Source organism: Brachyistius frenatus, unplaced genomic scaffold (genome assembly GCF_029030835.1).
Source record: "Brachyistius frenatus isolate BFR_SWC_R1_liver_20210118 unplaced genomic scaffold, ASM2903083v1 Contig_12, whole genome shotgun sequence".
NCBI classification, from domain to species: Eukaryota; Metazoa; Chordata; class Actinopteri; family Embiotocidae; genus Brachyistius; species Brachyistius frenatus.
The window spans coordinates 5,268,596-5,293,968 of record NW_027210611.1 but is presented as its reverse complement, the minus strand read 5'-3'; the positions used below and the strand labels follow the sequence as shown (position 1 = coordinate 5,293,968).

Genomic DNA, 25,373 nt, shown 5'->3' with positions numbered 1-25,373 from the left:
GCTTCCAAAGTGAGACAGGATTCGAAATGTAAATTTGTAATTTTGTAAACACGTTGTACCAAATGTACGTTTACAATAAAAGAAAAAAAAAACTCATTATGACCTACAGGAAGATGTAAAAACAAAGAAGCAAGTCTACAGAAATTTGTTTTAAATGGTAACATTTAAACATCAAAACCACTGAGCAAATATTCATTCTCGTGGTGCGAGTTCTTTTCTGCAACAGAGTAAAGTAAAGGCACTTCTTTTGCAATATAAAAACATTCGCTACTTCAGTTTTAGGTCAGGTATGTAAACCCTGACCTAATCCTGAACATGAAAATGTACTTGAATATTATATAGATTTACAATAATCAAGCTCTCAGCTGAAACAAAACTTGTCTCCCATCATAAACTCTATTTGCCCACGACAAAGCCCTCTCTCTAAAGAGTGTAACCCGAGCAGCGAACGAGGCGTTGGCCATACAGTGGCACTAAAGGGGGTTGATACCACTTGGCATGATGCTGGACAACAGCCCTTATTCATTGTCAAAGGGGCTGCTATTCACAATGGAGAAAACGATGAAATGCTGCCATTATAGTGGGGACCAAAGGGCCCGGTGGCAGCCCGACACCTGATCTCCCCTTTGGCTCTGGCTTCCCTTTGTCCCAGTATTTCATATCTGACATACCCACCCTAAAAAAAGCACTTGATATTGGAGCAACGATGGACCTGAGACTTGATGTTTGGGTGCTCAGACATGGGGAATAAACAAACCATCTTTTCAGCACAGCAGCTAGACGCCTATCAGGTTGGTGTTTCTTTGCAAATGAGCCGTACCCGGGTTAAATGGGACTTTTCCTGAGTACCAGGCATCTGTAAACAAAACAAATCAGACTCCTTTACATTTGCTTAGGAACAGCCTGAGTCATATGGCACAACCCTTAATAGAAAGTAGTGTACTCGGTTGATGCTTTCCTGATAGCGTTTGCAGATTTGATTTCAAAATGACTGTTTATAAAAGTCGTACAGTGAAGTAATCCTCAATCAGGCTATTTGAGGTCCAAAGTTAGAGAGAATATTTTAACATGAAGTGTTTTTAAATCAACTTCTTAAGATTTTGAATTATGCTATATAAAACCTGATATATGTAATTAATTTAATTTGAGAAAATGTTCTGGGTTGTTTTTCCATCGCTGTATCACATAATTAGGCACTATGCTCCATGAAAACAACAGATTCTTTATGTGTAATAACTACACTTTACTGGCATAATCTGACTATATTTGCAGGACTGTACATATTTTACAAGAAAAGAAATTCTCAGGTGAGCAACGTTTATTTTATTTGTCTCCTCCTTTCGTAGATCTACCCACCAGTGAAGAAAGTAAAAACAAAAATATGTATGTTGTTTGTGCTTGTATTGAAGTGGCACCAAACCTTGTTACTTCTGAGTCATTGCTAATGTAACACAACGGATTCAGCTTAATTTTATTCTGTTCTGCACAATACTGTACCGTAACTCTAAACTACACTATCCGGAGACCTGTCCTTCCGTGGGGCAGGCTACCACCGAGATCACACGGGGGATAAAATCATGCTTTTCAGAACGTTACTGTACTGAAAAAAAAAAATCATAAAATTCTTTACAAGTTTTCAGTATTTCAGTGAAAATAGTGGCTGTAGCTGAACAGTTTTTTAACTTAACTTTTCTTTCCTACCAGCTGCCCCTTCAAAATGCAAAACTAAATAACATAAAAGATATCTTGTAATTCGATACTGAAAGTAAAAAAATTTTAAACCTCCCATAGACTGTTCTACCGCTATCGGGATTTGGCACCGCAGCTCGTTCCTCTTGACTACACCAACCACCCAGATGTGAAGTTACCATATGAGCTGATTGGCAGCATGCCAGAGCTGAAGGTAGACCCGCTGGTCCACACACACCCTCCAGATCCGCTCTCTCCCTGTGTTCCCAATCCATAATTAATGGCCAACTAATCGACAGAATTCTTTGAAAGGTTATACGTTACCCGACTCCTTTAAACTTGAAGAATGCTGGTGGGTCCCAGAGGGCACACTTGTTGGAAATGGGTCAATTATATGCCTCTTTAAGCAATGACAGTGAGGTAAACAGATGTTCACACGCTGCTCACAGACATGCCCTGAGAAAGGGAGAGTGAGCCGGTCAAATTAATGCTTTCCTTTGAAGTCATTCATTATTCTAAATAAAGTCCACACAAAATACACATCTTGTAATAGCCCGATTCTACGTTTTCTACGTGATTCTACAAGCACAAGCTTGTAATTATGAGTGTTTACGTTGTGATATATTCATTTAGACTGTTCTAAAGAGTTCTGGTGTCCCCTCCGTTCAGGACAACCCGTTTCGTCAGAGGATCGCTGAGGTTTTCTCTGAGGACGGAGAAGGAAACATGACCCTGGATGACTTCTTGGACATGTTTTCAGTCCTCAGCGAGATGGCTCCGCGGGACCTCAAGGCCTACTACGCTTTTAAAATTTATGGTAAAATATTGAAGGAAGAGGTAGTTTTGTTTTAAATCATATGAGGAAAGGAGTTCCAGTTTTAAGTGTGTTTTGTGAAGAGTGACTTCAATAGGTGTAAAAATAATGATTGAAATAAGTTTAATTTCTTTAAATACTTCTGGGGCAGCACAGTGGTGCAGTGGTTAGCATTGTCACCTCACAGTGAAAAGGATCTGGGTTCAAATACAGGCCTGGGCCTTTCTGTGTGGAATTTGCATGTTCCCTCTGTGCCTCTCTGGTTCTACAAATTGCTCTTAGGTGTGAATGAGAGCGTGAATGGTCTTTGTTTCCATCTGTCACTATGTGGCCCTGTGATGGACTGGTGACCTCTCCAGGGTGGACCCTGCCTTTGCCCAATGTGAGCTCGGATAGGCTCCAGCCCCCCCCCCCCCCCCCCATGACCCTGTTCAGGTTAAAGCGGGTATAGATAATGGATGGATAAATACTTCTGAAATTATGCTAAACTGAATTTGAACATTTAAGGTAAGAAAATGGAGAAATGAACATAAAACATTGATATTAAGCAAAATAAGGAAATATGTCACGTTTTATAAGTAAAATGTGCTATGCATGAACAAATATAACTTATTCCATTTGTTTGCCAAAAAAAACATCAACAGAAAAAAGAAGTACAGTCAAAACCAGTCAGCAGTGCAGTGTGTGAATTTGACCAGGTTTTTAAAGACGAGGTTTCTGGGACTTTAAACATTACTAATGCGTAATTATTCCAGGCAACAAGCTTGTCAAAGCCCACTTTGTGCTTTCCACCAGTGTCCCTGACGAACGAAGAGCTTACATACACGTGACTGTGGGGGGGTCAAAGAAACTTTTCATTCAATATTCAGACCGATAAAGAAGAAAAAGAAAGGCAGGTGACACAGAGATATAGCATCGAGGCTCTATCACGAATAGGACGGGCTCTGACAAAGCACTGGGTGTTTTGTGTGAATGTTTTTTTTTTCCTTTTCACCGAGTCAATATAACATACACAAAACTTACAATAAGCTGCAAAAATGATACAGAAAAATATTTTATCCAAGTTATTGTCATAAAGCAAAGTTGAAATATGTAAACTGCTTCTTCTGTTCGATCAATTAAGTGACAAACAGAAATATATTTAGGTCACCATCATAAAAGACAAAAGAAAACTAGCAGTCCTATTTGAGAGAATTGAAAAATGTCTTAAATCATTGACTAATTCACTGATATATTTTTTTTCCAGATTTTAACAACGATGACTTTATCTGCAAGTCGGACCTGGAAAAGACGCTGAACAAGCTGACTCGTAACGAGCTGACGGAGGACGAGGTGAGGATGGTGAGTGAGAAGGTGATCGATGAGGCTGACCTGGACAACGATGGCCGACTGTCGCTTGAGGACTTCCAGCACATGATTGTCAGAGCTCCAGACTTCCTCAGGTGAGCCGGTGGTAGGGTTATCTACCATGAAAAATAATACATAAAACATGTTAATTTATCATCTGTCAATGATTACAACATGGTGTGCATTTACTGACCTTATTTGCCGCATTTAATCATCCACAGCACCTTCCACATAAGGATATAGAAAGGTAATGAAGCGATGACGAAGCCCCAAAGGATGGACTGATATTGCAGAATGTCTACAAAGTTAACAAATTATTACATGTGCACCAAAAAAAAAAAAAAACACACACTATTGCATCTTGTGAATATGCGAGAATTGTGACCACTGTTGATCGTTTAATTTTTTTCTAAACTGTAAATAAAGTCCTAATTTTCAGAGATTATAGTCTTTATTACTGTAGAGTTTTGATTTGTTTTTAGTCCGAGTCTAAATACATGTATTTTGTTGGTAATTGCAGCTACAGAAATAACAGCTGTCATCGGTACGACTGCAGCTCTATCATCAGGTGGAGGCATCAGCCAGTCCATCACGATAAGGCTCATTAGTTATGACCATCAACAGTAGATTTGTGTTTTGTATCTGAAAGGGGTTCAGTTACAGCCGACTATAAAAGAAACACATGCCAGAAAATTTCCAGTGGGTCATAGCTGTCCAACAAAGGTAGAGCCATTTGTTATGAAGGTAGTCGAGCTCCATTGTTGCTGAATGGGGTCAACTGACAGAATTTTCCTCCAATATTGAGCCAATAAAAACAAAAGCAAAAATTTAAAAAAACAAAAAACAAACACAGAAGCTGAATTTTATAATCTTATTTTATTAAATCAAAAGTACACATATCTACAAACTGTAGATATATTTTATATGGGTTTAGAAAGTACAGTACAATTTAAGTAGATCTTTTTTTTTCTTTTTTTTTTTTCAATGTGATATTTACAATGTTTTTTTTCTACTTTTTTCCAAAATGTATTTTTCTCCCCGTGTACTTCACAATCGATGGAATGAAAATATGGCTGTAAAAAGGGATGTTCAGTATATTGTAACATGTGGTAGGAATCTTAAGAAAAAGATATGTTTTAAAAACAAAAATCAAGGAGGAAATACCATTTCAGCGAAAAATGATACAGATCGACTCCCACTAAAGTCCGCTCCCTAAACATTTCTGTTCATGACTTAAAGCTACGGTAATCACTCCAACGAGACAACAGCACTATCTCCGCATCCCGACTCCTTCCTGCGCAACAACCCTCCATCGTGCTAAATTTTCTATAAACGCAGCATGTGCTCGTTTTGGCTCAGTGAATGACAAAAAACAAAAATAACAAAAAGCCCATACATTCAACTGTACAGGTCTACGAGTATGTCTGAAAACACAGGTCCAAGATTCACAATGCATAGCTCACCTATGACAGAACTAACGGTTAAGACAAATGGTCATGGTCGTCATGAGGTCCCAAATTAAAAAGGCGCATGCAAAAAACAGATTCCCCCTCGATAATTGTGCATATAGGAACTTGATTTTCAGACTGGCAACAAATGTAAGAAGGGACCACGAGGTACAGTAGAGACATTGAGATTCAACATCAGAGTTAAATACGAGCAGAGGGTACATATTTGCATCACACGTTTCAAATTAGATGTGGCTTGTGTTCGTACTAAAAAAAAAAAATACTGATAATAGTTTTAAGTTTTGGTGGCCATCTGAGATGCATATCGTGCCTCTGGCGCCACCTAGCTGTCAAACTAAAGGACCACAATTAACCACCAACACGAGAAAATGTAGAATACTACAAATTAAACCACCTTTAAGCTTCGGCGAAGCCAGCTTTCATGTAAGCCAAGAAAACATCACTGTTAAACTACAATTTTGGCAGGGCAGTAGCATAGAAACAGAGGCTTATTTCTATTTTATACATACATACTGTTAAAATAAATTACACTGGAATTAGGGAAATGTTTTTAAGTGAACTAATATCAGGACAGTGGATCGCTAGCAGTGAAATAGAAGAGGAGATCAAGGTTTTTGTAAGTAGGTGTTGTAAAATTTTTGAATTATATGCCCATTATTTTACCAAGACTCAAACGGTTTTCTTTTAAATAAGCAATCGTATTGTTTCATCGCAAAACTATCACTTGGCACAGACTACACACACGACACGATTTACTGGTAAAGTGCAAGGAGAGCTGTATGGACAGCAGGGGGAGAGGGAGGAGGGGCCTTTCAGTGTGAGACCTCAAGTGATTTTTAATTGCTCAGCAAATAACCAGAGACATCATTTAGCTCGACTGTGAATCAGAGCTGACACAATAACTTCCAAAATCAAATTAACAGCTTAAACTTTTCAAAAATCAATCTTACTTGGAGCCGAAACGATCCCTTGAGTAAGAGAATATAAACTACTATTTTAGTAGACTATTTTAAATAAATTTTCAAGCAGTAAAAACACGTTGCTAGTTTAAGCTTTTCCAATGCGAGACTTTGCTGCTTTTCTTTGTCTGAAGTGTGACAGTAAAGTGAAAGTTTTGGACTTGAGGACAATTATTTCGGTTTGAGGGAATTTTTTTGAAGTTTAAATGAATCTTTTTACAGTGTACTTAATTGAAAGGTAGAATTTACATTACACAGCCAGTTAAGAGCAGACAAGTAATTATATGGGAAGTACTTCCAGATATTCTCCTAAATAGTGTACGCGCAAAAGGCTAACAACGAACGCAGTGCAAGCACATTGTCACTTTTACAGTGTACTAAAAAGTTTTGCATATCCAATACTTGCTAAACGGTTACCAAATCAGAGATGGCATTTACAGAAGCATGCCACCCTGTTGGAAAATGTTCAGCTGATCTTTTGACACATTACCAAACTACTTTCCAGCACTTAAAGGCAAGAGCTGAGGCTGAAAAGACTCGCAGGCAGTGATCGGGGCATCATGAAACACAATTTTTTTTTAGTCACGTTAAACGATTGTCGAGGACTGCATGAAAACCAAAGAGCAGAACTCAAGTGAAAAACCTTCCAATCCAATTTTTCTCTGATCCCCGACTGTTGTTGATAAGATTCTCAGCAGCTGAAATGAAAAAGAAAGCATGTGCAACTCTGTTTCAGTGGAGTTCAAGCCTATCAGCCTCTGGTTGACATTTGTCACATCTAAAAGGGAAAGAGCACTATTAAAAATAGATCTAAATATCACATTTGTATTCCAATCCCAAAACTATCACATTAATCAAATGATTTCTCACCCTTGGTTGTGCTACTGGCTGTGTGAAATATGAGTGCGTGGAACAAAGACACAGAAGTAAGAGCCTGTCTTTTGTGTGAAATGGAACATCTGGATAATGCTCCTGGCCCGAGTCCTTCTACCAACCAAGTACTCTGACCCATGAAGACAACAGATCTCCTTAAAAAAAGGAAGAGATGCACCCCCGGAAGCTTTCAGAAGAGGAAGAGAGGAGGGGAAGTCCTCCGCTTACTGACAATATAATGGTTTATGTAGAGCGGGAGGACAGGCCGTGGCCGGGGGGAAAGAGGAAAAGAGGGAGGAAGTGCTCAGAGCGAGCACAGTCCATTTATGTCCAGCCAGCGGGCCGCCAGTGTGGAAGGTCTCGGTCCTCAGAGAAGGCTGCAGCGGAAGAAGCTGGTCTTTTTCTGAGGCTCTGAGATCTTGACTCCGTGACTGCTTCCCTGCGGCGTGTTGCCCTCCTGCAGTAAGACAAAAAAAAAAAAAAAAAACAGTTACTGATTAATCATTTGCGAAGTGGCTACTTCCATATGGTTCAGCAACTTTCTGTACATAAACCCCCATGTGCTTTTCCACAAGTTGGGAACATTTTAAAATTCTTCAAAGTTTTTCTTACCAATTTTGTGTCCATTTTTGACTTGATGTCTCTGGCGAGTGTCAAAAATGCCTGTGAAACAAAACGAATACAAATGTCAGGGTCTGACACAACCACTGGCCCAATGGCTCAGGGTCGGTAAAAGTTTAGGCAGAGCGAGTTGGTAGGTTGTTACTGGCCTGTTGGCACCAAAAGGCCAGTAAGAGCCAATCAAAGTTTGCAACGCGAGTGCGTTTTAGATAATGTTATCCTTTGCAAGATATGCAACTCGTAAAATGCATCATGATTTTCATGATATTGCTCCCTGAAGGAAGAGTGGCTGCTTACATTTTCCACGTTGATGTTGGCCTTTGCACTGGTCTCCATGAACTTGATTCCAAATTCTAGCGCAAGCTGAAAGAAAATGGGAGGAAAATACAGTTAAGACTTTGACAACATGTTTTTTTTTTTTCATGTTATACCAGTATGATGCAACAACTACATTATTTATTATAAAATATAGCCCTATGACTATGCAGTATTTTAACTTCAGTCAAACTTCTCACCTTCTCCCCCCTGTCTTTGGACACCTGCCGCTTGTCATTGATGTCGCATTTGTTGCCGAGGACCATCTTCTCCACATCAAATGATGCATGCTGGATTAGTTGAAGAGGAATTTAATTCTAAATAATGCCCCACAGTGCCATTGAGACTTTTAAAGAAGGTAACAAGCACGTAAATGAGATTATATTTTGACGAGTATGTACCTCTTCTATGTTCCTGATCCAGTTTTTGATATTATCAAAAGACTTCTCGTTGGTGATGTCGTAGACAAGCATGATGCCCTGTAAAAAAAAAAAACAAAAAAAAACAGTAAATCACGCGTGTTGCGATAAATACAGATGAAGAGCTGTGGATTTTAAACACATTTGCCTGTCAGTGTTTTGAAGACACCCACCATTGCCCCTCTGTAGTAGGCTGTTGTGATTGTCCGGAAGCGCTCCTGACCAGCTGTATCCCTGAAAGAGGGAGAAATGTCAGAGTTTGAGAACAAATAACAAAACACAGCGTATGCGCAAATTACTGGAAAAGTTTCCATCAATTTGCCACCGAAGTTAAGTCTGACACGGACACATCGAGAGGCTGAGGTTGGTTAATCTTCAATAGACTTGTCTGAATAGGCCGATATGGCAGGGAGGTACGAGATTCTTCTAAACAGAAGAAAAGTGGAAGTAAGTTGAGGAATTTTATTGGCTGCGATTTTTGCCACTAAAAACAGAAAGTAGAGCCAAAAACTGAAACCAATTGTTAAAACTACAAATTAGGAACTTTTCCCTCAATTTTTATTCTGAACAATTAAATGACGTATAGCCGATAATTCCTTTTATAAAACACGAGTAGGAACTGCAGACACCCCAAAAACCTGCAGGGAGCCGTATCCTGTTTCAAGTGTGTGCCACCCATATTTTATTAAGACAAATATTGACCAACCGCTGTCATCATGTCAAATGTGCCACATTAAAAGGATCTAAACTTACCATATCTGTAACTTTATCTTCTTGCCGTCGAGCTCTATCGTCCTAATCTTGAAATCGATGCCTGCAGGGATAAAAGAGGGATTATATATCGGGTCTTTCCGGTGTGTTGCGTGAATGTAGTCGGGGAGGTGGTGGAGGTGGTGGTGGTGGTGGTGGTGGGGTCTAATGGCTAACGTTAGCTGACAGGAGAGCCACCCGGCATGAGTCTACAAGACAACGCAAACATTTCTAGAGAGGAGTGGAAACGCTACCAAAACCTTACCAACGGTTTGATTTCACGGGTGCCATTTGAATTAATTGCGCACTTTGTTCAAACAAACGACAAAAAGGAAACGTATTTACCTACAGTTTTCCTGGCCAGCATCCCAGCAAATAGACGGGACCGCTGGCGTAGTGTAAACACACAGCCGCACCGTTTCCATCGCAAAAAAAATAAAATAATAAAATAAAATAAAACTCACCAATTGTGGAGATAAACGTTGAGTTGAAGGCGTCCTCTGAAAACCTGAACAGGACGCAGGTCTTCCCGACACCAGAGTCGCCGATTAGGAGTAATTTAAACAAATAGTCGTATGTTTTCGCCATACTTGATATTATTGCGGAAATCCCGCCCGGCGAAGCAGCGATGTGACTGCGCGGAGATGACGCCCCCTGCTGGCCCGGAATTCAACAGCAGTTTATCTCTGACTTGGACCAGTGGGCGTTTTCTGGTCAGCAAGGGTGGAAAGTAGGAAGTCCTCAAATGCCTTAGTCTGCAATTTTCTTTCATGCAATGCAGGTTAAGATTTTACTTATAAATTCAATGTACAAAATATGAGGGATTAGTATAGATTCACTATTTGTCACTGAAAGTGCTACAACAACCGTAAAGTGGTGTGTGTACATATGTGTATGTGTAAATGTAGGTTTGTTTACATATAAGGGCATTAGGCATTGTTTTCCTTGACTTTGTGGAAGACTTAGGTGCCTGTATTTGGTAGGGGTCCTCCCAAAGAAGATTGTACATCAGTTTTTACCATCATTTATTACAACATATGTATAAGAGTTATAGTAAGTAATAAATAAACAACAACCAAACAGCTTAAAGACAAAAGTTTAAGTAGTTATTTATGATAATGTTATACTAATTTGGTATATTTTGTACTGTACATGAACCTGTATGCGTGTGCAGGTTGCATGTAGCAATATGTCCATATATGGTGAAATCATAATCTTGTAACCAGGGGAGGGAATAGCGTTGTATGTTGTCTGTGTATTCAGTGTATTTATGTCTTGCAGACATTGATGTTGTCGATGCATATATTAACACCATTCCTATTACTTCTTTAGTGAGTCCATTGGCTTTTGATGCTTTGAATATTTTTTGCGAATGATATTTATTTTTCTTTAACTGAAGTAAAAAATGTATGGCAAGACTAATACATGTTATGGTTTAACCGTGGTTTTCGAGTTTGCTAATTTTTGACAAGAAAAGAAAAATCTCAACCAAATTGTAGTTTTCAAAACTTTTTGTCATATCACACGGCCTTTGTTGGTGCATGGGGTTTCTTATCAATCATCGGTGGTTTAGTAGAAATCACTGTTTTCAGTGTGAAACTTAATTGATAAATGTGGTCATCATACTAATTTATTTCTTGGATAACTAATACCAATATATGGCAGGAAGTTTGCAAGGTTGGCTGAGTTCAATACTGAAATTGAAATGTCCATAACATGCCGTATAGCTCATGAAAATAAAACCAGTGTTCAGTGACGTTACTGTTGTTGGAGGAAAGAGATTACAGCAAGTTCACGGTCTTAGTGGAACACAAAAAACCCTGTGCATGTTAGCACACGCAAGCTGAGGGATAAGCTCGAACTCCCCTTTACTGTTTATGACTGTGTTGAAATCACCTCGACGACACACACAAACACATATGCGGAACTGCTCATACTTAAAGAGAACACACAATCAACAAAACAGATAAAACTCACTTCCTCGTCAGCATCAGTGTCACCATTATCATCGTCATCAGTTTTATTTGTGCTCAGAGTTTGTTCTACAACGCAATTTCCAGTACTGAAACTGAAATAATATGGAACCAAAATATTTTTTTTTTAAAGGGAAATGAAACAAAAGAAACATAAATATCAAAAAAAGGGGGATGACATTGAGTTTAACAACCACGAAGAAGAGTGAAATTACAGAGAATGGATGGCATGTAGAAAATATCTTTTATAAAACAAAGCTTTCTTTTTTATTGCTTGATTTTCGTCTTGGCGTTTTACAAGCTATTGAGCTCTTGCAGTGTTTGGTCCAGAACTTGGTGCATTCCTACGTTTTCCTCTTTCGCGTGTGATAGGCTCTCTGCAATAAAAAAAATAGCAGCAGATATAAAATACAATGGCTTAATCACAAAAGTGCAATAACATATGCAAATAAAATATGGTTAATTTTAGAGCAGATCAAGTTTTAAGAAACATAATTGTGTGCAACATATAGACCTTAAAATCTGTCCTTCTCATAGAGGGCAGAATACAGAAACTGTTACAGCGGTAGAGTGGTGAAAAGCAGATTTAAGTGAATGACAGAAGACAAAAGGGTAAAAGAGAAAAATATCTTTATTGAGCTTCAGTTCAATGCAAAAGGAGAAAGGAGCAGTGAAAGCAAAGAGGGAGAAAAGAAGACACAAAGTGCTTCCCATAAGGCAGAGAGATACAAAGGGAAAGTGAAAACATCATCAGCTAAATGCAATGTCTACAAGGTGTTCATATCAGTGAGGGCATTATCCAGCTCCTCGCTGATGGCCTTGTACTTCAGCTTCTGAGTGTACAGTTCGTCTGCAGGTCGAAGGGCAGAGAGAGAGAGAGCAGGTGGAGGAGGTTCAGAGGAAAATGCAGATTTGTGAGGGCCGTGGAGGGAAATCAGGAAAAGAAAGAGAGAAATCACAGAGGTCAGATTAAAGATGAAGAATAAAAAAAGATTCAGTAAAGGCGTGAAAAGGAGGAATGAAATAAAGCGTACCTTCTAAGTCATCTATGGTCTTTTCCAGCTTAGCAACCGTCCTTTCTGCAAACTCTGCACGGGTTTCCGCCTTTGAAAAAACAAAGAAACATATTCATCATCTTGACACAGATTACCGTAGAGAGCGCAGGTAGCTGAAGCAGACATGAATTTACCTCCTTAAGTCTGTCGTTCAGGACTTTAATCTCCTCCTCGTATTTGTCTTCTTTCTCAGAGTACTACACACAGAGAAAAATGGGTCATCAATTTACTGCCAAAACACTACATTTTACAATGTGTTTGTTTGTGAAACGTTGTTCTTTCACCTTTTCATGCCCAAAACCATGGTTGTAAATTATGTCAATATTTAATACTACATGACATTTATCCGTTTTCAAGAATGTTCTATGACATTTTTACAGTCTTAAACTCATTCACGACATGTACAGGCGGGTGAATTAAATAGGCAAAACTTCAAAACACAGCAAATAAAACATGAAATTGCCCTTTAGCAAGACACTGTGCACTCTGTGACTCCAGGGGAACAGCTGAGTGGTATTACGGGGCTACAACTATGAGTATGAACTTGTGGAGTTAATTTGAGGTCAAGCAGCGAGCTGTCAGAAGCTGACCTTATCAGACTGAGCCTCGAGAGACTTGAGGTTGTTGGTGACGTTCTTCAGCTCTTCTTCCAGGTCACCACACTTACTGAAGGAAAAGGGAAGTATGTTTTATTTAATATTGTTGGTATCAATTGAATCATGCCTCCAAGTCTTAATGGAACTTTTTTTCTCCATATTTGTGCTTACAGTTCTGCAATTTCTGCCCTCTCTTCTGCCCTCTCCAGTTCACCCTCGAGGATCACCAGTTTACGGGCAACCTGTCATTAAAAAGACGTGAAATCACAGCTGAGCCAAAGGAAAGATGACATCAGATTTGTTATTGGAAACGGAAAATCATCTGGAACGCGATCCCTTGTGTCCGTACCTCCTCGTACTTGCGGTCGGCCTCCTCTGCAATGTGTTTGGCTTCTTTGAGTTGCATCTCCTGGATCTCCATCTTCTCCTCGTCTTTCATGGCTCTGTTCTCAATCACCTTCATGCCTCTAAAGACGAGAAAGACGCACAACCTTAGTTAAAACTCTGACTGTATCTCAAATTTAGGGGGTAAATTGCCCTGCGTAAGCCCTAATATTTTCAAAATACTTGGGAAACTGCCAATGAGCAATTTTAAAAGCCTAAATGACATCTGCAATCTTGAATATAACCGCTTAACAAAAAACAAAAAACAAAATTGGAAGCTATTACATAATCATGCGGTATTGTTCAAGCTGCAGGTAATTTGTGGGCTGTTTGTGGTTGCTTTTCAGCATAAGCTTTACATGTCTACATTTCTATGGAAAAGTAAATGTTTCCACAACCAGCAGCTTTGCAGACTTCACTACTGCACACAGCAAAAATATGTCTCGCCAGTTTATCAGTGGCACAGGGTTAGGAAGAAGTACTCCTGAATTGAAAGTTATTTTCCTAAAAAAAAAAAAAAAAAAAAGTACTCTGAGGGATGATCAACACATTCCATTAGGCTTTCCTCACAGTTTTCAACCAATGGAAATGAGGGTTATTTTTGCCAGTTCAATTATGTGTGTTTGCACTGGTCCTGATGCCATTTGAACATTCAGGCTGCCTACAGGGTAACAGCAAATTCCTCTGATAAGTGGAGCCGAATGGCCTCACAGCACTATGGCCACAATAAATAAATCAGGGTCTACACATCTGTGCTGATTGTGACCTTTCGCTCTCGTCCGCAGCCTTCTCGGCCTCCTCCAGTTTCTGCAGAGCTGTGGCCAGTCTCTCCTGAGCACGGTCCAGCTCCTCCTCCACCAGCTGGATCCTGCGGTTCAAAGATGCCACATCGCCCTCAGCCTTAAGCAACACACAGAGAGAGGGGTCAGAGGTCAGCTGGGATACATGCTGCTGCCACAACAGAAAGGATTTTTTATTTTTATTTATTTTATTTTTTTTAACATTTAGCCTAAATAATATCCTTTCTGTATATATATATAGAAAGTCCCTCATTTAAAAGATATTATTTTTTTAAGGTTGTTAATGGATTGTGCAGGTCTCATGTAAACTGAAGCTAAGGTAGGACTAGTTACAGTTACAAATGGTCTGAATATGATGACCTTTTTAATGAAAGCTATTTATGAATTTGTCTGGAAATGCAGCTCTTCCTGTTTTCTTTTTCTCAAGCAGTCAGTTTCACTCTTAGCAACCATGATCAGCTCGACTTTACAGTTTGACTCCATACCTTGAAAAAGATGCTGACACAGAGTCACAGTTTAAACCCTGACTTATCTGATGCGACACAGCTGGCTGAACTCCTTTTTCTTTCTTTCTTTAAAAAAAAAAGAAAAAAGAAGTAAACCCATGCATGTTTGGAGGAACAACAGATTACTTCTTCTCAGCCTGTTTCCTGCAGGACTGATATCACAGAGAACCATGTCTTCTTTTTCCTGTGTAGAGGAAGAAGAGGAGGAGGAGGAGGAGGAGGAGGAGGAAGGAGTGTGGGCTCCTGGTTTTCAATCAAAAAGCTCACAGGGCGAGAGGAATGAAGACGTTTGGATGTTTGACAAACCATATATGCGTCTTAAACTTTTTAAAACGTTAGAAACCCACAATCACTTAACATGTAAACAGCCAAGCTGACAGTTTATAAGAAACCGAGGAGGCTCGTTGCATTTCTAGGTGTTTCAGCAGATATGGGGCGGGTTAACGTTAGATAATAGCAGCCGAACAAAAAGTCTGCGGAATGCGAATGCGGCTATGATGCCTCAACTTGTCCATGAAACGATTAGGCTGAATCTAATAAGATAAGAAAATCACAAATCTTCAATTTGGATACGCGGGAACATTTTAAAAGTTCTTAGACAAGCGCTATGTGCGTATTTTGATCCCTGAATGTCGTCCAACGCTGACAGCGTTTGTAAAGTCTTTAGTTCTCAGCAAAGATGCTCGACAGGTATGTGGGCATTACATATAAACAAATAAATGTGTCTAAAGTTGGTTTTAATGATAAATTATCTCACTTTTTCGCGTAGTTCCCGTTCAGTGTCCAACTCCCTTTGTACTGCCAGTGCACGATCTTCTGCCTCATCAACTTGTTGCTGGAGGGTTTGGATTTTCTTCTTCACCACCTCCATTATTTCGATTACTTGGTTTTATAAAAAGCGAACAAAAAAAGGGGGAGCCCAAAATGTAAGTTATCTGGATCCTGCAAGTTATTGATTTGCGTCAAAGTTGCGGGCTCCGTGGAGAACTTTTTTTTTTGTCTCGAGCAGGAAATCAGGGACGTGCAGGGCAGGGATGGGGAAAAAAAGGGCTGGGAGTTTTCAGGAAATTTATGGCGAGATCCTCCAATCCTGTGAAGAAGCCTGTCTCGGATGACATCACAGGATTTAGGAGGGGAAGGGACTGCTCTTTTCCTCCACAAAAGAGGTGCGTAATGTCACTTTTTGTGTGAGTGCAAGTCTGGATCTTCTATTGTGGACTTATATGGCAAACGCAAGGTGTTGCTCGGACTGCCTTTTCCTGCCCTGATTAAAGGGAGAGGAGATCGAGGGAGAAAGGGTACTGTATGAGTCAATAGTCTGTTTCAGATCTAGTATGACTCAAAGTGAATCATATATGATTGGATGTGGCTGTGTCTAAGAGAAAAAGGAGAAACATGTCTGAATGAAAGTGAGAGAGGAAAGTTGTAAACTGTATAGAAACCGAAGGTCCAAATATCTACTTCTAGAAGGAGAGGAGGGAGGGTCAAGGGCGGGGTGGTTATGATCCTCTTCAATAGGGGTTGTTGACCTGCAGTTGTTTGGAATGTAAATTGTTTTGGTTGCAGACATGACCCACAGCCATCGGGTGGCACATTTCTTCAGCCCCCCTTTCTGCCGCTGCCTCCTCCTCCTTCTCCTCCTCCTCCTCCTCCTCCTCCCTCCTCACTTTTCAGAGCAAAGCCTGGATTTATTTTTCTCTTTCTGTCCCTGTATCACATTTACATGGATCAGCATCCCCCATCAGCAGGGTGAAACACATTAGAAGTAGTGGTGCAAAATACAGATCTGGAGGCAACTGATCTGAGGTCATCTGAGACAGAAATCTTCTGTTGTCACCTTTAACCTCTGTGGCCTTATCTCACCTGCTTCACTTAGAGCTGCAGTGTGGAGTCCTATTATTTGATGATGCTATATATTAGATTTCATTCTATCGTTATTATCAAAGTTGAAACCATCAGTCGTTTATCTTATCAAATCTAGGTAGGCTACCTACAAAAGACTAAAAATAAAAGGATAAGAGATGAGAATTTACATGTGCCATTACCTGAGATTTTACTGGTAAAGATATGTTTGAGCAGTGAATACATGACATAAATGTAGATGGTTTTTATCTACTTATTCCACTGTTGATGGACTTGGTATATGTACTGTAAGGCTAGCCAGAGCAGAGTATAATATCTCCACCCTAAAAAAAGGCCAGAGCATTGATTTCATTAGACACTGCAGTATGGGGTTCTCTGTTTGCTTAAGCTGCATTCCTCGGATTCCTGGTGGGCTATGGGCTGGCCAAGTTTCATTTGTGCTTGAGAAATAGCTCAGTTACAGACCTCAGTAAGCCACCAATAACTTGGTGATTCTCAACACTATGTGGGTGAGAAGATACAAGTTAGTCATTACAGGATTTATTTTAGGGTTGTCAGTGTTTGGTGCTGAGTCCCAGTGGGAAAGTTGGGAGTTTTCAGCCTGTTTTCAGTCTCAATTTGATGGCAGTTCTTTGGCATAAAGGTCCTCTTGACTTCATTCCTATTTCATTATATCATGTATATATTTTCTGAATGTCAGTGTTTAATCACATAACTGTTATGTTTTGTCATGTTAGAAACAAAACTATTTAGACGAGTTCAGACATTCGCCTTTTGGGGTTACGTAAGACGCAACACTCAAACTGAGTGCTCTTCATTCAGTGACTTTGTTTAAACTAATTTAGACAGATAGGAGCTTGTGTCTCTGGAATTTTTTTTTTCAGTCATGGAGGGATATTTTGTTCAGTCCATCCAAATGAATGGATATTGATACTATACAGGGCAGAAGATGCAGTGTTCCACTGTGATGTGAATAATGTGTTTCAGATGGCGTCTTTGTGGTAAACGTCTTTGTGGTAAACTCACATCCGTGGCCTTTTTCTCCGACAGTTCCAGTTTCTCCTGAGCGTCCTTCAGGGCCTCTGAGTACTTGTCCAGCTCATCCTCCGTTCCCTTCAGCTTCTTCTGCAGAGCGAGCAGCTCATCCTCCAGCTGAAAGAGGGCAGATGTCACAGAAAGTCAGAGACCAAAACAAGTTTTTGCTCAGTATAAGTAAGTATGAATTAAACTTTCTATGACCAAATCTAGCGTTTTTTTTGACTGGATGATATGTGTTCTGTTTTATAGAACACTTGAATGTTGATGTGTGGAACCTTTTTTAATTATATTTCAGACAGGTGAACAGCAATCAGGGTGCTGATTAGTTAACATTTTTATGTGATAACAAGTTAATATGAAAAAACAACACAGTTTCTGACCACAGTTTTGTTTTTGTTTACCTGATTGAATAGAATTTGATCTATAATGCTCACAATTGGAAAAAGACATTTAAACAAGATCTTTGGAACTGTTTTCAGGCACAATACTGCTTTAAGGAAAATACATGGAACACAGTTGTCTGTAGGTTTCATCCTCTGGGTACCATGAATCAACCTGGTATCAGGCTAAAGTGTGTGATACACCCATCAGTCCATGAGAGGCTACCGTGTCAGTGTCATGTTTTTACTCACAGTGGGCATGAAAGGTAAAGGGCCTTAGGTTTTGGTACCAAAAAACAAATAGGTTGAGGAAAAGATCATAATTTGGGTCAAAATAAGTAATTTTACGGGTTACATACGCTACTTCATGTAAATTACTTAACATATTAAATATGTTACGTTATGTAACATTCTTAAGTTACTTAAAATAAATCCACATTGACTTTTCCTTTCTCACAGACTTAAACACTAGTCTTGGGTGAAAGTCCTGTGATTGTTCCATCTAATTGACCCTCACCTGCTCTCTCTGCAAACTTGATCACTTTTTATTACTTTTGTTTACCTGACCTCCGTCACATCACCTCCTTCTTTGACTCTGGTCACACATGCCTGTACTTTCCACGATTAGGGGAGGCAACATGTGACACATAGTATCCTCTAATGGACTGACATGCTGAATATAGACACCCGAGATACTGGGCTGGGTTGTCTGTAGAAAAATGTTGTGCTGATCCATTTAGAACATGTTTAGACTCTTTAATCTGTTGGTGAAGCAAGATAAACATCTGGACATCAGTCATTCTGGGAATCATGAATGTCTGTCCACAATTTCATGCAATCTATCTAATAGTTGTTGAGATTTCAGACTGGACAAAACTGAGGCACCCACATTGGCATCCTGCCAGCCACACTGCCAGAAAATTTCAAAGAAATACCACTACTGCTGATAATTAATCATAGCTTCAATGTAAACCATTCACCATGAGGTCTGCGGATTATCAAGACTAACCGGGACATTCCTTCAGAAAAGATACACAGCAGCTGAATTTTTAAGATTCTTTGTAATTTGGGTGACCCAATCCTTTAATTTCTGCTGGAGCCTGCGTCTGATGTTCTGTGTAATAGATGTTGATGTTGTCCATTAGTTTTTTGTGTATTTTCAGTGCCCTCCGTCAGCCTAACTGCACTCAGATGTTTGCCTCATCTTGCCAACAATAGCAAAGAAAGCATCTCTTAGCACTGCTTGTACCCCTGCTCTCCTAACAAACTAAAGAGCTCTGTATAATCTTCTAGGATTTCATGCTAACTGTTCTTTCATGCCGAAGACATGCTGTGAGTCCATATGTGCAGTGCCAGTGACAACTGTCACTTCTTCTGGTCTCTGAGGGTACGATTAGGGCATTATCCACCAGAGAGGATTCTTTCCACTTGCTTTAATGGAGATCGTGGCTTTGCCCAAACCCCCCTCCCCCCGCCCCCCTGACTCCCTGCTCTGTAGCATTCCTTTCGTACCACCATAATGACGACACCACCTCCCACTGTGCAATAATTTCCTCTATTTAGAAACCTCAAATATCCCATTACATCTCCAGATACTACTTTGCTTGTATCAAGTTGTGCAAACACTCTATCATTAAGTTAGCCTGAAAATATCAAGCTGTCTGAGGGTGGAGAACTGCAGCACCAAATATGGATGTTTGGAATTTGTGAGGTTTTCTTTTATATTGTACAGGCCTTGGTTTTTGATAAGGATGCAGGACAAACCAGCCTACAAGAGTCAAAGCAACAGCTGCTGTACATGGTGTGTTTTAACTCCTGCAGAAATATCCCTGAGGGCTTCACTAATCCTTTTGATTCACAGTGGATAAGATGTCAAGCAGTCGTCACTCTGCAATTCGGTTTGTGCTTCTCTGTGGACATCTTCCACCTTCTCCTGCCCAGTACAGAGCACTGAGCTCAGTATCAGCTGCTCTCTGCAATTCAGCATTTGGTGCTGCAGGGAAATACTTCACAGTTTATGTCGAGGTCCTCAGCAGTCTTGCTTTGATGAGGGATGATTAGATTGTTTTAGACCAGATGATAATTGAAACATATTTTATCAACAATAATATGATAATAGCCCTTACTCATATTGGGCTGTTTTCATTAAACAATACATTTTGATTAAAAAAAAAAAAAATAGCAAAAAATATAAATAACCAAACTATTCACGGATTATAAAGACTCAAAAATAAAATAAAATAATACCAAAATACACAACAATGATGCTGCAGTGTTGCAATATGGTCGGCATTAATATCAATACGAATACTTTTTCATATATGCCATATTTAAAATGTACTCCACAAACATATGAAATAATTCAGTAGATGTAAAATTGTCATGCATTATTTCACACAAAATTTTCGACAACTAAGCCTGCTCATATCAACAACATTTTGTAAAATTATAACACAATTATTGCAGTAGCTTTGAATTGTAACTTGTAATATGTTATTTTTTTGTGTCAACAGCATTTACTTCATTTTATTTTTGTATTTCAGCTCTTGATTTTGTAAATAGTAAATGCTCATAAAGTTTAAAGTAATCTAGAGTTATTTAACTTTTTTTTTTTTTTTTTTTTTTTTTTTTTTTTTTTTAACAATGTGTCTGATCTTGTTCTTAAGCTGTGGCACTTGGATATGTCCATGTTGGATCAGTAAAGATCAATAAAATTCATCTATCCTGTGGTTTCCTATTGAAACCAATCAGCCACGTCTCACCTGCTTGCATTTATCTTCCGCTGCCTTCTGGTCGGACTCAGCCTGCTCTGCCCTGTCGATGGCATTCTCCTTGTCCAACTTCAGCATCTGCATCTTCTTCTTGATGGCCTCCATGGTGACTGCTGTGTCTCAGTGTCTCAAAGGCTTCAGAAAAAAAACTTTTTTTATTTCTTTTGGGTGAAAAGCTTTTGCAGATGTTCAGAGGAAGACGCCTCACAGGAGGAGAAAGGTTGACGGGGAGAGCGTCTGGCAGATGGAGAGAAGAGGAGGAGAGAGACAGAGGGCAGCTCAGAGCGAACGAGCACAGGAGAGGAGAGGAGGATGCAAACTGAAAGTCGGTGGAGCTCTGTGTGATTTAAACTTGACTGGAGGTTTGGAGACAGCCCCAATCCCCAGTTACAACCCTTTCCCACCAGTTACCCCTTCCGCCACTCCCCACTTTGGCTACTCTACAACTTACTGTGCCCCCCTCCCTGATCTAAACTTCACCTCCCAAAGGCTCTTCGGAGGAACAACACGGTGACGATGTTTTGGTTATGGCCAGCCTATGTCCTTGTTCGGATTTCTTGTTTTGGACTGAACAGGAGAAGGAATAGCAGATAAAGAAGCAGGATAATGATCCAGAACTCAGACATCAAATAGGACATTGTTCACATTTGTTGTAGGAGTTACTTTTTCCCCCTTTGGCTTATCTATTTGCCTGTGTTCTTACTTAGGAATGTTCAAATTGATGTTAATACCAGAGTTGGTTACAAAGGACATAGTTTTCATTTTACCGCTGAATGGAAAAGGGCTGTATGAAAAATGATCCAGCCAAAGAAAATTAGGGGGAAAGAGCTGTCTGCATGATCTACACCAGGCAGTCGCAGTGTTACAATCAAGCTGCACAGACATAAATCACAGGTCCACTGCAATTAAGATCCTCTTAATTACTATTGGATTGACAAACCCTTCTTTAGATCTGTTTTTTGGTCATTTGTATGCCACACAATATGAAAAGTAGTGCTACAACTTGCTGGGGCGATTTCTAGGAATATGGTTTGATGCATCTATTGTATATTTGGAAAACGGATCCTGTATTTTATGGTCTTTGTTTGCAGATTATTAGATCAGAAAGTTAGATCAGAAATCAAATGACGGGAAAAGCAAACTTTAAAAATGAAACCAGAATAAATAGTTAAATATATGTGTGTGTTTTTTATAAGATTCATCTTTATAGGATTAATCTTAATGCAAAGAGTAGTACATTTGAAATTGGTTTAGTGAGGGGGAGGTGCATATTTCTTTGTGTGTGCTGATGACATCTGCTTGTTTTTAGCTCTTCAGTGCCAGCTGCCCCGGCTAAAAATAAAGATTACAAGGAACCTCAAAGAACACCATTCATCTGAAGATGAACTTGGATAAATCCATTTCCTTTTTTTCATGTTGCATTGCCACTGGCAGTATTTATCCACTTGATTAATTTTAATTATTATTATTATTATTATTATTATTATTATTATTATTATTAGGATACTATCCTGGCCATGCTTTGGCACAGGACACTGAAGAGCAAACTAAGACCAAACCTATAAATCTGTGTTTTCTTCTTGAGTTTGAGGAGCATGTTGTTGTTTTCCAGTAAAAAACATGTACCACAAAATCTGGAGATTTTAAAAGAGATTTTGTATAGTTACTGCTAAACGAAAGGAGTAAGTGTTCATTTCTGAGTTCTTAATGAACCATTAAAAAATATTTTGATTATCTGGTAGTACATTGTCACAAAGCCAAAAATATGGCAATTATTCTGAGTTTATTGTTAGTTCAGGAAAGACAAATTGGCTGAGATCCTTTGTTGTGAGGTTCGGGACAGTTTGACCTCAAATCACATCAACAAAAGTAAAGAAGTTCATGATACACAGTCACATAAATATAGACAACTCCTGGCGTTCAGACTTTTCAGAAGTTGACAGAAGGAGTTTAATATCAAGGAATAAATTGATCTACAAATTTCTTCTTCCCTTTAAAAGTAAGAGACCGACATTACTGTAGGTGAAATATGAGAGTTCTATCCAACAGGAGAAGGACACTGTAGCCTTTTTTGGCAGAAGTTTATGAAAGTAGTGGCAGTTTCATAGCTTTAAATTCACAGGGTCAACACAAGCCTACATCATGACACTCAGTGATAGGAGAGGTGACCTTATTTGGTCTGTCAGGATGCTGGCTGTACACACTGGTATGCTTACAAATAGCATGTACTGTCGCAAATATTGATTTTTGAAAGCGTTTTTTCACTCGGTGAATCTCTTTGACTTGTTCAGGTTTTATGAGAAATGGGGATTGGAGCAGAACCAGGAGAGGAGAGCAGAGGGAGAGTGAAGGAGGAGGTGAGGGAGAGAGAAATAGAGACAGTGAATCAGAAGACGAGTGAGAGAAATCAGAACCCTCCCACAGGAAACCAGGCTAAACTCCTCTTCTCCTTGTATGGTAAAAACTCCCCCAAAAGCCACAGTATCGTCTTGGGAGTAGAGTCAAAGTCCTGCTAAGTATAAATCACAAAGCTATGGGCATGGTGGAACAGATTAGAGTTTACATGAGCGCTACCATGAAGAATACAAAGTGGTACAGTTTTAGTAGTCCTAAGTGCTTAATGTCAGGGAAGCATAAATGCGTACTCTGAGTTGGCTCTGAAATGTTTTCAAACTAGAGCAATAACATGGATTTTAGTCGCATAAATGCTCCATCTCACGAGACAATAATGAGAATCTAATAATCTAAGGGTATGCTGTGGTAATAGCTTCATGTCTGACAAATCAAATACAACACCTGTGTGATGCTCTGACTCATACTGCACTGAGACAAGACTATTTGTCAACTAAAGTGTAAACATGTCCAACCTGTTCAGCTCTGAGACTTCTGTAAACATGTCTATGAACTGCACAAAGACACAAACACTGTGTGTAGAGTGTGGAAGTGGTCAAGGGAAAGGAGCGATCTGTTATATTTGGTTCTGTAACTCAGTCCGGTAGGATCTATGACTTCTGACAATCTCTAGACTCCATTATACCAGCCAAGGGATCAGAGATCTGCCACTTTGAGAGGGTATAGTTGTCTTGTGCAAACCCAGTGCTGAAAGGCTTTTAATGCCTAAAGGAGTTGGTGCACTTTAAGAACACATAAACTGATATCGTGGTCATTTTTCCCTCATAAAACTATTTTTTTTATTTTATTTTATTTTTTTATTGCCCTTACTTCAGTTATATATCTACATGTAATTTTATTCAATGGAAATGCAGATTTTGTCCCATGTGTTTGTAGCAATACACAGAGGTGAAAGGTACCAGCTGCTTGGGCCTTTAAAGTTATCTTAATGCTAAGCCAATAATTACCCCAGTAGCTTTGTGTATTATAATACACTGACATATTAATAATAATTATATTTTTAGATACATGAAGCAGCACTACTCTTCTACTTATGTTCCAGGAGTCTTTTTGCCAATGATGAAGTCGGTATTTGTTGCCTGGCTGCTATTTAAGCTTTTCACATCAGCGGTTATAGTCAGCATGATGATCCACTGCTTTAGGTTTCAGTCTCGATTGACTGGAGTTAAGGCTGGGTCACGTCAACATTTTAAATCAGTTTAATGAAAAATTCAATTTCAGTGAACCAACTGTCGACCAACACAGTGGGAATACATATGAAAATTGCTGTTTTTTTGTTAAATTCACCACCCAAGGCAGATGAGAAAGGCTATCAAAGAGACCCTATGACCAAAACGAAAATTGTGGTTTGTGCACTTTTAGTTTAGGACTGTTTTTGGTAACAACTGAGGGGAACTTTTTAACACAAAACCATACAGTCATTTTTCATTAATATTTTAAACAGTTTGGGGAAGGCTTGTTGATTTATCAACATGACAACATACCTGTGTACAAGGTCGGGTTCATAAACAAATGTTTTTCACAGTTTGGTGTAGAAGAGCTCCATTGGCCTGCACCCACAGCTCTGATCTCAACACCATCAAACCTTTGGAATGAACTGGATCACCAACTGCAAGTCCGGTGTTATCACTTAACATCAGTGCCTGAAATTACAAAGTTTAGATGAAAATGTTAGGAGATCACAAGAAACTCTCATAGATGAAAGATAATGATGATGTCATTTTACAACTTATGTATATTTTATGATTGAATGTCTGTATAAACAGACATGTTTATTTATTGCATGATTTCATTAGGACCCACTATTTTAGTTTGAGCTCGAAAAATCCAAACAGTTGAAAATGGTGCTATCTTGTGGTGATCATCGGTTGGTAAGAGCAGTGATACTTAAAAAAACAAATGTCTAGTGCAGAGCATCCTTGTCTCCAGTAGGGGAAGCTACAAGACAAAAATAAATCTCAAAAACCATGAGAGGAGACAGATTATTTACACTTTTAAGTGTGTGCATTGACTGTAAAATCAATATTTCTAAACTTATCCTAGTCAATTTATGTCTAGTTTAGAATTACCATTAATTTTAACCATACTCAACAATTTTGTAGGTTGTTTTTTTTCGCTATGTGAAACTGAGTATAGATATTTCCATTAGTCTATCAACAATGTCATTCCATGCCAGCAGAAATTAAATGAATATTGGCATGACAATAATAACAACAGGTGATGCGTTCAGTCATTGGTATGCACTCAGCCAGAAAGCCCTGTTGAAAGCTCTGTGAGGCTGCCACGTGCAGTGCTTCAGAGTCTTTACAGACAATGTAAGCAGAAAAACTATGACAAAA

At 39.2% G+C, this 25,373-nt stretch overlaps 3 protein-coding genes across 6 annotated transcripts; 1 reads left to right on the top strand and 2 right to left on the bottom strand.

Moving 5' to 3' along the window:
* Positions 1 to 575: 575 nt before the first annotated feature.
* cib3 (calcium and integrin binding family member 3) lies at positions 576 to 4,283 on the top strand. Its single transcript, XM_069691961.1, has 6 exons — positions 576 to 791; positions 1,273 to 1,307; positions 1,792 to 1,903; positions 2,359 to 2,506; positions 3,750 to 3,945; positions 4,072 to 4,283. The coding sequence occupies exons 1-6, from the start codon at positions 723 to 725 to the stop codon at positions 4,091 to 4,093; spliced, it is 582 nt and encodes a 193-aa protein (XP_069548062.1). The 5' UTR covers positions 576 to 722; the 3' UTR covers positions 4,094 to 4,283.
* A 405-nt stretch (positions 4,284 to 4,688) lies between these two features.
* On the bottom strand, positions 4,689 to 9,865 carry LOC138617433 (ras-related protein Rab-8A). The gene is made up of 8 exons (XM_069692468.1): positions 9,721 to 9,865; positions 9,260 to 9,320; positions 8,680 to 8,740; positions 8,489 to 8,566; positions 8,288 to 8,377; positions 8,070 to 8,135; positions 7,764 to 7,814; positions 4,689 to 7,608 (listed from the first exon to the last, which is right to left on the bottom strand). Exons 1-8 carry the CDS (start codon positions 9,842 to 9,844, stop codon positions 7,519 to 7,521), a joined length of 621 nt encoding a protein of 206 aa, XP_069548569.1. The 5' UTR covers positions 9,845 to 9,865; the 3' UTR covers positions 4,689 to 7,518.
* A 1,387-nt stretch (positions 9,866 to 11,252) lies between these two features.
* On the bottom strand, positions 11,253 to 20,742 carry LOC138617430 (tropomyosin alpha-1 chain-like). Of its 4 annotated transcripts, none has more exons than XM_069692462.1 (9): positions 20,614 to 20,742; positions 17,460 to 17,585; positions 14,031 to 14,164; positions 13,230 to 13,347; positions 13,052 to 13,122; positions 12,875 to 12,950; positions 12,419 to 12,481; positions 12,264 to 12,333; positions 11,253 to 11,606 (listed from the first exon to the last, which is right to left on the bottom strand). In XM_069692462.1, exons 1-9 carry the CDS (start codon positions 20,725 to 20,727, stop codon positions 11,524 to 11,526), a joined length of 855 nt encoding a protein of 284 aa, XP_069548563.1. In that variant the 5' UTR covers positions 20,728 to 20,742; the 3' UTR covers positions 11,253 to 11,523. The 4 variants fall into 4 exon arrangements, with proteins under 4 accessions (XP_069548563.1, XP_069548564.1, XP_069548566.1 ...); XM_069692464.1 differs by lacking the exon at positions 11,253 to 11,606 and adding an exon at positions 11,982 to 12,079; XM_069692463.1 differs by lacking the exons at positions 17,460 to 17,585; positions 20,614 to 20,742 and adding an exon at positions 15,328 to 15,653.
* Positions 20,743 to 25,373: the final 4,631 nt, after the last annotated feature.

Excerpts from the sequence above, each read along its gene's own strand:
- LOC138617433 (XM_069692468.1), bottom strand. The coding sequence starts at position 9,844 with ATGGCGAAAACATACGACTATTTGTTTAAATTACTCCTAATCGGCGAC. Across the intron at positions 8,567-8,679 it reads CCTACTACAGAGGGGCAATG|GGCATCATGCTTGTCTACGA; the intron begins GTGGGTGTCTTC and ends TTTTTTTTACAG. Across the intron at positions 8,136-8,287 it reads CCAAAGACAGGGGGGAGAAG|CTTGCGCTAGAATTTGGAAT; the intron begins GTGAGAAGTTTG and ends ATTTTCTTTCAG.
- cib3 (XM_069691961.1), top strand. The coding sequence starts at position 723 with ATGTTTGGGTGCTCAGACATGGGGAATAAACAAACCATCTTTTCAGCA. Across the intron at positions 792-1,272 it reads AGCAGCTAGACGCCTATCAG|GACTGTACATATTTTACAAG; the intron begins GTTGGTGTTTCT and ends CTATATTTGCAG. Across the intron at positions 1,308-1,791 it reads ACAAGAAAAGAAATTCTCAG|ACTGTTCTACCGCTATCGGG; the intron begins GTGAGCAACGTT and ends AACCTCCCATAG.
- LOC138617430 (XM_069692462.1), bottom strand. The coding sequence starts at position 20,727 with ATGGAGGCCATCAAGAAGAAGATGCAGATGCTGAAGTTGGACAAGGAG. Across the intron at positions 12,951-13,051 it reads AGGGCAGAAATTGCAGAACT|TAAGTGTGGTGACCTGGAAG; the intron begins GTAAGCACAAAT and ends CTTTTCCTTCAG. Across the intron at positions 12,334-12,418 it reads TGAACGACAGACTTAAGGAG|GCGGAAACCCGTGCAGAGTT; the intron begins GTAAATTCATGT and ends GTTTTTTCAAAG.